General features: G+C 39.0%; 1 protein-coding gene across 1 annotated transcript in view; it reads right to left on the bottom strand.

Annotated features, from left to right (window-relative positions):
• Nucleotides 1-12,230, bottom strand: part of man1a1 (mannosidase, alpha, class 1A, member 1) — a 169,974-nt gene that overhangs the window by 47,867 nt on the left and 109,877 nt on the right. Inside the window, exon 5 of the mRNA XM_084952760.1 lies at nt 4,483-4,577. Within this exon, the coding sequence (XP_084808886.1) occupies nt 4,483-4,577 (95 nt within the window). The remainder of the gene's footprint in view (nt 1-4,482; nt 4,578-12,230) is intronic.

The following is a 12,230-nucleotide window of genomic DNA, read 5'->3' as shown; positions in this document are numbered from 1 at the left end:
TCCACCTTCAAGTGCCTTTTGAAGATAAATCAGCTGGACATCAAGACAAAATTTCTCACGTTGATGAATTATTCCTTTACATTCTCTGACGGCCTTTTAAAACCTTCCATCGTCCTTTGTTCCTGGTGGCTTGTCATTCAGAGGATGAGACATGTGATCAGCTCTTATGACCTTTCATAAATTAGATTTTTCTGTAATGAATTTGCAACATCTCTATTTAAACTTTGGTCTATACACACCATAATGATCCACGACAAGCAGATACGCAGATTTTAGTTTCAGGTTTTAAATGTTAAAGTGAAAAAAGAAAAGCTTTTTTTTTTTACTTTACTTACAGCCAGGAAACTAATGTTACAGCTACTGAATGCATCATTGGTATTTCAATTGGGTCCCTCTAGGGTTTACTTTCAATTTGCAGTTCTGTCTGCCACTGGGTACAAATTCTCCAGGGGAAAAGGATAACACTTTTTCCCCAGTAGGTACTGGTATTGTTCCCAAGCTGAAATGGTAGACGGGGGAGTAACTATGGAAACTCTACATGCTGGCAAAAGAAGAAAAAAAGTCCAGCATAAAGAGAAGGTGAAGCGAGGGTGTGACAGAAACCAAAAGCAAACAAAGAGTGGAAAGAAGAAAACAAATAAAGAGCTACACACCAGTGTATCCAGATCTGTTCCTATTTTATGATTACCATGTTAACACGTACTGAACATACCCAACCAGACAGTGAGTGATTTCAACCTGATGTTCAGATTTTCTTTTGAGATTTAGTAAGATAAAAATTATCTCAAACATTTAATTTCCAAAATACTCCCAATAGAACCCAGTAAAACACCCTGATTCTTTGAAATGTTAACACGTGCTGTGTTCAGGCCAAAGATTTTATCTTTAGAAATTAACTAAATGCAGCTCCGCAGGTTTATCTTAAGCCTTTATTAATTTGTCTGAACAGACTCGTAATTCCCAAAGGAAACGCAGCAAAAACCTTTCCAAAGTGAGGACATCGCATTCATCTTGTTTTCTGAAATTAACACAGGGCCATTGAGCAAACAAGGTTCACTTGGTATAGAAGCAATAAGATGTTTTAAACTGTGGCCTTATTTCTTATGGTCTCTTTTGGGCTCTGCAGATAGCTGCAGGGTAGAGCGATGAAAGGCTACCGACAGGGAATACAAAGAACAAGGCCATGGAGTGGAGTGGACTTGGAGTACACATCCTGAAACAGAAGGAGATACTGGGTCACTGTAGATAAGATGGATGGCCTGAACAAGGACAGAAATACAAGGGAGAAAAACTTTAAAGAAAAGAAATGGAGGAGAATAAAGGAATGGAGTGTAAAACAGAGAAGGGAGGACAGGGGGATAAAGGGAGAGATGATTCAGTAATTGGGCCTCGTTTGCAAGCGTGTTTTACAGATTTATTTTACCTCAATCTGGGTCAAGGTTGCATGGGCAGTATTCTAACTCAAAACTATCCTACTTCAAAAGCACTTTCAATTTTTCTTCTCAACTTCTCATTTCTAAAATCTTTTGATCTCTTCTTCCTTCGTTTCTCTCTGACCTGCACATAGTGAATTAAACATAATCTAACTTTGACTGAGTGCTGTTTATCCCACAGATCATTCAGAGCCGTCACTCTGAGTTTAGGATTTCTGCAACTGACCTCTACTTCTCTCTAGCTGTATAATGTCTACATGGTCTAATTTCCTCAATAGACTGTTTTAATGATGTTTTAGCAACAAAAGAAATGAAATAACTAAAATTTTCAAAGCACAGACGAATTTTTATCACCAGAGAGACATATTGATAACACTTGTCTGATATGTATCAGTGGATATGGAAATTTAGATTTATAGTTTTATAGATCTTCTGGGTCTTTACATAACTCAGGATGGGATTAAAAGCTACCATAAACCCCATTGTCTGTCGGATTACATTACGCTTGCCACTGATGGTTCTGCTGATCTTTTATGATATATCAATACAATAGCATAGGGATTCCCAGATGGTGCATATCTGCAACAGTAGGAAGGGGAGGAAACAGATATATTGAAATGATCTTGAAATCTTTTATAAAAAGATTATAAAGAATAACTTGCATTCTTGTACTCAGTTTATTTTAAGGATTCACAACCTCACAGATGGCTGCAATGATCAGTGTCTCTAGCTGATCCCACTGGAGGAGTTGAACAAATACCACTCTAATTCACATTACAGTTAACAAATACTATAGTCACACTAGGGAAAACAGTAGTTGCCAGGACCAGAACCACTTGCAGTCAGTTTCTGTCTTCAAGTCCCTTCAAGTGGAGTCCCTTACTGGAAAGAGAAGTGTTGCAGTCAGGTTGCCCTCATCATCTGAGAATAACTGCAGTCAGCCCAAGTCAGACTTGTTACAATACAAAAAAACAAGGACATACACCTATCAGCCAAAACCACGATAAATGTCAACTTGCGTCTGTGTGTCAGTGAAACAACACAACTGGCTGATAGGTTTTTCAGTTCAGATGGTGGTTGGATATTTGAGGCCAGAGTTCAGTCCACTACCATCGCTGTGCTTACCGAATTTGCTGTAACCCAAAGAATTTCTGTTCAGGGTTCACTGAGTACCATGGCCCTGTCCCTATATCTCTTGTACAATCATGGAATACAAAGAAACCTAACACCTTTTACAAAGTCTGGCCCTGTAAGGAGTTCTTCCTTTGGCTCATTCTTCTGTTAAGGTAAGAACCAAGGTGTCTGTTAGCAAGTATACAAAAACTAAAAGACAAAGTTTATGAAATCTGGTGGCGAGGAATTGGAAAGGGAAAGGAAGAACCCATCGAATTTTATGGCAAATCTGGATCATTTGAAAAATAACTTAATTAAAATTGTTCTTCTCAAAAAAGAATCCATTAGTGTTGCAAAGAAACCAACTTCCCAACATCTTTATAATGCTAATCTGTCAATTTCATAGACAAGAAAATTTTTTTTGCTTAATAGCCTACACTCTCTGCTGCTCTGTATATTTGTTACTGTAATTTGTTTCCAGAGTTATTTGAGTATGTGTGCGTGTGTGCGTGTGTGCGTGCGTGCGTGCGTGTGTGTGTAGGAATATGGGGTTGTGCTTGTGTGGTTCTAAGCTATCATAACTCAGTCATGCAGGTAAAGTCATCATCAACAGCAATCTGCTCAGGCCTCTGGGGATCACGTATGTGTGCAGAGCCACATACATGTGCACAGACATGAACACACACACTCACTCACTCACTCACTCTCCCTGGGGTATTTCTCACTTCAGGGAAGAGGACAAGGCGGGCAGAGTCCATTCACCCATACAGACAGAGAGAAAATTAATTTGTTACAGCGCGCTTATCGTCATGACAACCTGCCTTTTAATTAACGGGCTGACAAACAGCCTGGATGTCATGTCTCTCTTTGGGGAACGACTGATAGAAAGAAAATAGTGCTCTCCTCATCATGTGTGACTGACAGAAGGACTGTAGCAAAAAATAGTTGCAGACCTCTAATTGTTTTTATACAGAGATACTCATATTTTCATATTAAAGACCCCAAAATGTTATGTGCTTATTGGTTGGAATTTATTTTCATTGCTTTATAGTTCTAATTTTGGCATTGTGCACATTTTATTTTATGTATATAAATAAAACTGTGTTCTTAGCACATTTCTTTTCTTGGACTCTGCTTATGTAGCTTTGCATGACTGAGAGTCCAAAATAATCCCTACTTATTTTAACCCTCTAATCGCTCGGTTCATCCATCATCTGAAATGCAGCATTTTAGCTCCTCACCTTAAACAAAGGTTTGAACAGCAGGTTCAACCCACAGGTGAGACACCTGTGATTTTTATATGACCTTATTAATAAAATATCCTGCCTGAATGACATCATACAGAGACAAAGATACAAAAATGCAGTGTGAAACTAAGGATTTAGAGTAGATTAAAGCCTGTTTTGGCTCACAAGGAAGACCTCTTAAAGTCAAATTAAAGCAATTTCTTAAAGCAAACCAGTAATGACTGTTACTTGGAAATTAGATGAGTGAAAAAAATCTGTTTTTAGATTCTTAAAATCAGTTTATATCTCTGCAAATGGAAAAATGTTAAAATAGCAGTATGAGGGTTTTTTTTTTTTATATGGAGGAGGTTTTGGTGGAGCACAAAGAGGATTTCAGCCAGAGGAAAGGAAACATCACCAGCACTGCCATGTAACTAGCCTGTAACCCCAACCTCTTTGGGTTTGTCTTTTCCAATGCAGTTTAGTTTCAAGGATGAAGCCCTGAATGCAAAAAAATCAAACAGTTTCTGTCTGACAAGTTTGCTCTGTCATGTAAGACTAAAGCATTTCAGCTCAGTGTGTGCGAGTGGAACAGAGAGGGGTAGACCATGGTGCTCCTTAAAGCATCAGGCCATCAAAACAGACCTGCTGCCTGAAAGTGGACTGCTGGGAGACAAAGAGCAAGTGTGTGTGCTGTCTGTTTGTTTTACCTCTTGAGGTTAAGCAGAGCCCAGGGGATGCCGGTGGGCGTTTTGAATGCAGGCAGCAGCTTCTCGCCCAACTCCACTGCCTTTCTGCGAAACACCTGAGAAAGAAACAGAACAAAAACAAGCAAGTCATTACAAGATGGTTCGAACAGCTGATGTATGCCTCTACATTTCCTTGAATTTTCAGCAGAAAGTATAATTCAACATTTGCAAATCTCCATCTCTGCTCAAAATCCAAGGCTTACACCTGTAGCTCAGTGCTTCCCCCATCCTTCCACTCTTTATCCCTTTATTCCAGGCTTTTCCTCTTTCCTGTCTGCTTCCTTTTATCCCTGTAATGTTTTGCCAGTATCTTTCCTTGCCTGCTTTACTGTTGCTTGGAGCTATACTGATGTTTTCCATGTGTAATGTGAGGAAACTTTAGCCCATTTAGTTGTTTAAAACGTCGCTGACTCAACATAGATATCTTAAAAACAGTTTCTCACTACAAAACTGATTTATGGCTCTCCAGCTTACGTCTAATTCACCATTTTGCCATTATATAGCCAGCAATGTTTCGTTTCCCCTCTATTTAATGTGTTCCTGCTGCTTTCACCAAACTGATTGCCCAAAGAAAGTAAGATTTGCAACTCTATCACAATCTGTGAGGCTAAAAGGAGAAAACCGCTTAACTTTAGCTTAAACGTGAAAGCAAAACACATCTTAAAAAAACAACAAAAAAAACAAAAACAACCAAAAAACCCTCAGTGAGTCAGCTTTCCATCCAGAGAAAGCCAGACTCGCGGATCTTTGATCTCCTCTCATCCCTTCGGTATCTTTCAGGGTGAGACATCACAGCCTGTGCTGGTAAACACAAGCCTGTGGTGTGTATTTAAGTGTACTAACATCAATTTACACAGTTACGGACTGCTAGAGTTGAATTTTCAATGCATGTAACCTTCAGATCCATTTGGACCCACCACAGAGGCCCAGTGTGGCTTTAAATAGTGTCATGAATATTCAACCTGAAAACAAGAGCAAATACACCTGGAGCTCAGACCTGCAGGAAACTGGGAAATGATGCCCTATAAAAGTGGATTTGTGCACTTTTAACTCTTTCAATTTCCACAGGAATCAATAATGCTCATTCTTCTTAGATTAATATGGTAATATCTGGTGTTTTTCCTGGATGTCTACCACTCCTTGGTTGTTTGCAGCACTGTGTAACAGCCTAAAAGCGTGACGTAAGACTTGATTTGTTTTTTAACCTGTATAAAACTTGTGCTGATCACGTTCTTGGTTCCACTTTTTTTCCCTTTTTTTTTAAGCACAGTTCAGGTGTTTTCTGCTGCAACACAACAGCAAATTTCCTCCTTGAGTGGTGATCTCTTATCAAGTGCGTTTAAATTCCCAGTCTAATCTTTTGTGTTAGCAAATCTGACAAGACAGCTTTGTAGCAGTTCTAGCCGAGGGCTTTGGTTGTCTCCAAGGTGTCTGATTTTGTTGGCTGTAAAAGTGAAGTGTACTTCCATATTTGGCTCCTGGTGTGAGTGTACTAAAGCAGTAAAGATAAAATGGGATTTGGCCTAAGACGTAGTGGACAGTTTGACACTGCTGCCAGGGTTTCAGCGGCTTGACTCAAACTGGTGCTGCTGCCCACTGACACGAATGAGAATGGCTTCATGTCTGTTAATGCAGCCCACATGGATTTGGACTTTTTTCTTATAACTTGACTCTAGGTGTAGAATTAAGTGACACATGTCCCACAGATTCAAGTAAATCAGATCCTGCCACACCTCTCATGAACAGCACCTCTGAATCCTCTTGTTTTTGTGCTGTTAGGAGAGTTTTTATTGAGACCACAAAATGTTAAAAATGAGAAAGCTTCAAAGGGTTGTTGCTAAAAAAAAATATATCTTTTGAACATTCATGACCAGTGCAAGACAGAAAATGTGAAATCTGGGATAGATCATCGGAATTTCATAGGACTTGACTTGCTTGGTTTCCCCACAGTAACATGGGATTTGAAGGTTAAGACTTTAGACTTGTTTGTGACTCGCACATGTGAGACTTATTCCCACTTCTGGGAGCTGCCTTAGTTCATAAGGGGAGAAAAAAACAACAACACCAGAGATGTTTCTTGTTGAAATGTGTGACTGAACTGCATAGCGCTATTTCTTTCAACCAGAGGCTGCTATGTAGCTCGCAGTCTTGCAACAAGGTAGAAAATATATGTAAAGTTTTGCCATTCAAAGCCAGTTCAAGCTTATTTTAATTTAATAGCACATGCAGATTTTCATGTTCACAGTATTAAGATGGAGTTGCTGTCTCCATCTTGATGTTTTTGAAACCAGATGTCACCAGCAGTGTACAGTTAGCCACAAATATCTGAAGGAGATTAATTCGCCAGCTTTCCTCCAATATTTTGTGACTGACGCTGTGAAATAATTGGCTGATGATGATGATCACCCCAAATTGGTATTTAATCACCACGAATAAAGGACCGACTAACTATCCAACTACTGCTAATGAGCTCTGTTGTTATTATTCATGCATTATTCTACTATATGTGGAAATGTGCCTTTTTACACACACATTGAGTCAGAGACAGTGCAGTATCACACTGCGTCATGAGCTGGCAGCTCTGTACTCCAGGGATCAGCCACTCAGCGGGGTCTGAGAGACGGGGGCAGGAGGGAGAAAAAGATTTGCGAAGAAGAAAAGCTCAAGAGGCCACTCGTCAAAACAATGTGGCAACTCTATGACTTTCTCCTCAAAATTCAGAGGCAGGAAAGGTTACTGAGAGTTAAACTAGCGAGAGAGGTAACAGAAATGTGGCCAAAATTAACTGCTGGCATTCTGGGAATAAATGTCAGATATCTGCGTGTGAGCCGGAGCAACGTGTCGATGTGTTTGACACCGTCAAGATGAGCAATGTTTCTCCTATTACATTTTTGTCCGCCTGACATGCAGACAGAGACTGATGATAGGCTACACCTGAGTATTTCCAATATATCAGATTTTATGAGGTCTACCAAATATCGACACATATTTCTTTATATTTCATATATTTTTCATTTGACTAAATTGAAGGAACTGAGTCTTTAGCCAGAGCTAAAAGAAATGTAACATGTTTTGCTAAGTGAAGATTAACTTAATTATTTTTATTTATACATAACCAGAAAAAACACAAAAGTTAATAGATTTTTTAAATATAAAGTAACAGAGATTCATAAAAAGATGAAAAAAGTGATGAAAAAAGCCAGGAGATATTTCTTACCAGGCTGAACAAACATGTTTACTCTTTATTACACGTGCACACCTAAATCTGAGTTATTACCTAACAGTGCATGCTAAATTCAGTAGACTTTGAGTCTCGAGTTTCAAATCTTGTTTTTGCCAAGATAATGGGTTAGTTTCAAATCACCAGTGTTGTACATTCCTAAAGTGGAGGAAATGCAGAGTAGTAGCTCGGTAAAAATACCGAGGACAAAATGCTTGTATGAGATGAGGAAAACTGGCTTTTTAACACTTCAAGAACCTCTTGAGGCGTATCAACTTGAAAATCTACAGTTACCAACCCAATATCATAACAAAACGTATAATAGATGTAACGTGTAATCTGCAAAACATGAAATAGACACGCATGCAGAGGTTGCATTACCAGCAGGGGGAGATAAAATACTTAAAGCCACAAAGTTGGCAATGAGCAAAAAACATACAGAGCACATTCGTTCCAGGTTACTTAATGGATAGAAACCATTAAGCTAGGCGGCTAATGTGTATTTAAGTGTAAATGTGTTAATATCTGTTTAAACACTTTCCCGAAATTACTTCATGCTGGCTTGAAATGAAATATCTAAAATATCTCCCTCTACTGGAAGAAAAAAATATGGATAATTTAAATTCTTTTTTTGCTCCTGTGACTTCCTCTCACGGATCGGAAAATCAGTTAAGAAAGTGGATGGTGGAGGACTTAAAAATGATTTCAAGAACATGCACCTTGCCGAGAGGGATATTAACAAGAATTTGAGAAACAGCAAAGCAGCCAGATCTGAAAGTCGATGTTTTCTGTTAAAAAATTCCCTTAAAGATTACGGATTCTTGTGCAGGATTCATGGCATGTGCAAAAAATAATTTAACAGATGAAAACATTGATATATCCGCTCATACGGGTTCCTTCTGTATTCCAAGGAGACTTTTACAATGCAGTACTTTCAAGCCAAGATGTTTGATGGCACTGTGGACACCGAAATGCGTGTGTATTTAGCTGGCTGCGCAGTGGGAGCAGAGTTGTGTCGTAACAAGGCATCAGATCGCAGTGATTAATGCCTTTAATAATGCTAGAAGCACACTGAGGGGAAGAATAAAAACACTCCCAGGGATGCGCCCAAGAATGAATTAAACACACTCCGCGTCCAAGGCCATCAAGCAAGCTGCCAACAAGCTTTAATAAGTACTACAGAAAGCGAAAAGCACACGCGAAACCTGTGGCTGATGTCAGTAGTAAAAGCTGACGTTGATAATCACATTTCACACCTCGATGCTTCTGACAGCAAAGGCTTCAGGAAAACACACCAGTGTGTTTGTTTGCATACGTTAACCCTAGCAAATGGATGAAACACATATCAGCATCCAATAACTCATGATGCATCTGCTTTAGAGACGTGAAAATAGATCAATCTGCACACCAAACAGCTCAAGTACCAGGATTTTTCTGTGTGCCCTTTACGGCGAGACAACCTGGTCATCTGAACAAGCACATAGCTGTGTTAAATACAGAATATTATGCTGTATCACTATATCAAACAGTTAAAAAAAGAGTATTCATCTTTTCATATTTAATAAACAGTCAGTCATTACGATAGGTTTTCAAAAAGCGGTATTATTTTCGCATTTGAAAATGGCTCCTGTCATGGCCACTCGAGGCCTGCTCGAAAAGCGAGTCAATCTCCATTAAACATAATGTTAAAAGGTCCAATTTTTTAATAACTCATCTGTTTAATTTGTATTAAGGTTTAAAGTGTGCATTAAGGGAGTTGCTACTTCAACTGAAAAGCAGCTTATACCTGCTAGCTGTCTGCTAGGCTTCATCTCTGAATGGGGTTTATAGAGGTCAACGCTCCATCAACACTTGCAATATAAAGTGTAATATATTTGACCACATGTTTCAGCCTGTGGCCTTCATCAGGGTCATCAACAACCAATCCCAAAACACGCTGGTCAAGTAATAAAGCTGCTCTTTATACTGCGAGTGTTGCTGGAGCTTTAGAGCCTCTTTAGAGCCTTGTTCTTCTCCATGAACCTTGGAAGTAGGTGAAGCTGTGTCAGAAACCTCTATTCTGAATGTGAATAGAGGTTTTCATGCAATTAAACCATTAACAAAGGAGGTAGAAAGAAGGAAAATTTACTCTACTTTCCTCCCCTTAGATGTGTTAGGCTTTGGTCTTTAGTCTACAAATGAGTTATTCAAAGATCTCGTCAGAGTGAATACAAGGGAGTAGAAACGATGGTTAAACATTGATTTCTTGAGCTCAGTGTGAAAAGCTAGTGGTTGAAATCGTGACATTGTCCTATACTTAAACGCATGCTGAGACATTCACTGAACATCAGCCACTGAATCAGGTTTAACTAAATGAGGCAGGGAATGTGAGAGCATCAGGCCCGTCAATACAGCTTTTACACAAAGAAGACTGATTTATTTCCACAGGGTAAAGACTGGCTATCACCACTGTCAACAAATGAGGAGGCCACCTGTCAATGAGGTGTAAAACACAGGCATTAACACTGATATGCGTGTTTTGCTCTCTGGAACGATCGAGATTTAGATCTCAGGAACACTAAAGAAACAAAAACGAGAAAGATGACGTCAGTGAGTCCTGCAGTGAAATACGAAACATTATTAAAAATAGCCTGTTAACATTACAGACAACAGCCTCAATTAATTTGGAGTTTACCAACCGAACTGCTAAGCAACATAAATAAAAAGGACTCAAGTACAGGAACAATAAATGAGAACTACTAATTAGGCTGGCTGCAAGCAAATGTTCAGCATATCCAAATTATTTAAACCAATTAAAGTGAAAGATGGCAAAAGTACTTATTGTAAATTCACGCGTTTAAAAGTCTTTCCAAGATTACCTAAAGCTATCAACCATAAGTGAAGAATCAATGGCTGTGACAGCATGTCCAGAACATCAGTGTGTTGTGTTGAAGATTGTTGAAGATGATTACTTACATTTAAACAGTTAAGCAATTGGAACATTAAAGAAATATAAAATATAAAAATATATATAAAATATATATTATTAGTTTTTGATTTGCTCTCAAGTTATTTCACAATGTTTATTTCTCTATGGTAACAAACTTTATCCTTGGAAAACTTAATATTTATAGTATTTCTGGCATTTCTTTAGGCCAAATAATTAATAATTTAATGAAGAAAAAATAGCTTCTTTATCAATAATTCACCAAATATTTAGTTATTTTTTTTGCAGCTCTGTTTGGGATAAAGTTGAGCTCAAGAATGAAGTTTTAAGCTAAGCTCTTAAACTGTATGTTGTTGTAGCGTTTCAAAAATGAGGGAGTGATGAGTAAATTTTGCCTAAGGTTGTTACAAAAGATGGTAGATGACAGAACATGCAGAATTTAAGTAGACATCAGCCATGCTTGTGTAAAAGCTTCACCTGGTTCAGTAATCTCAGAGTAGAGAATAACTAACATAGTGTTAGTGTGTTTTCCTGTTGTGAGTATAGCTGACAGGTGTGCGCACTCATATGAATGAGATAAATTAGATTTATTACGTTTTTGGTCAGAGTTAAAGTCATTTATAAGATTCAGGTTATGTTTAGAGTGAGGAGACGACAGTGGAAGGTGGAACCAATGACCTTAAATTTTTAAGTATGGGTGTTCAGCCAATCAAACCTCCGCCTCTTCTCTAACCACATATGTTTGCAGTGTGTGTGTATGTTTTGCGTGTACGATTATGTGTTGCAGTCCGCGGGGAGTCGCTTGGACAGCTCCCTAACTAAGATGAATCACCCAGCCAAGCCTCTGGGTGACCAGCAGGCATTCTGGGACACGTGGCCCAGATTACAGCGGCGTCTGTGGGGACGGCGCGAGCCGACAGCTCCCTCCCTCCCAGATCCTGACACGCTACCCTCTTCTCCTCCCCTCTGTCCTTCTTCACCACCTCCGTCTTTCTTCCTCATTTCACTGACAGTGCCCATCATTGCTAAACACCTGATGAAAATTGATTTATTCCTTTGTCTCCCCCCTTTCCCCCCCTTTCCCATCTTCAATTCAAATTTCTACTCATGCATATATAACACTCACATTTTATCTCATTCTTTTTCTTTCATTTCCTGCCCTGTATCTGCTCTGCTATCTTGGCAATAAACAAAACTGAAAAGCATCCTCACCCAGATGTATTTACAGACACATGACTAGTTCATGATTAATTTAAAGACTGTTTTTTGTTTTTATTTAGCCATCTGTCACTGGTTATTAAGTAGCTTAAAACACAGGTTCCCAAAGCTGTGAGGGGTTTGATGTGGTTCTTTTCTATTGTTGTTTCTTCCTGCCTTACTGTCTGTCTTTGTCTGTAAAAACAAACTCAATGCAGCAGGCCAACACAGTTTGACCACAGTTTTAGGGGGCGAGATCAATTTCCAGCACTGCATCGCACCCCGTGTCATGAATACGAGTTAATAGCATCAGAATGGAGCTATAAGAAACCACCTTTACAAACTTCTTTTTACACTGTCCAGTCC

Source organism: Perissodus microlepis, chromosome 15 (assembly GCF_051167445.1).
Source record: "Perissodus microlepis isolate ML-2025 ecotype Zambia chromosome 15, ASM5116744v1, whole genome shotgun sequence".
NCBI lineage: Eukaryota > Metazoa > Chordata > Actinopteri > Cichliformes > Cichlidae > Perissodus > Perissodus microlepis.
The sequence above is the reverse complement of the archived record's forward strand: the minus strand, read 5'-3'. Positions and strand labels throughout refer to the sequence as shown.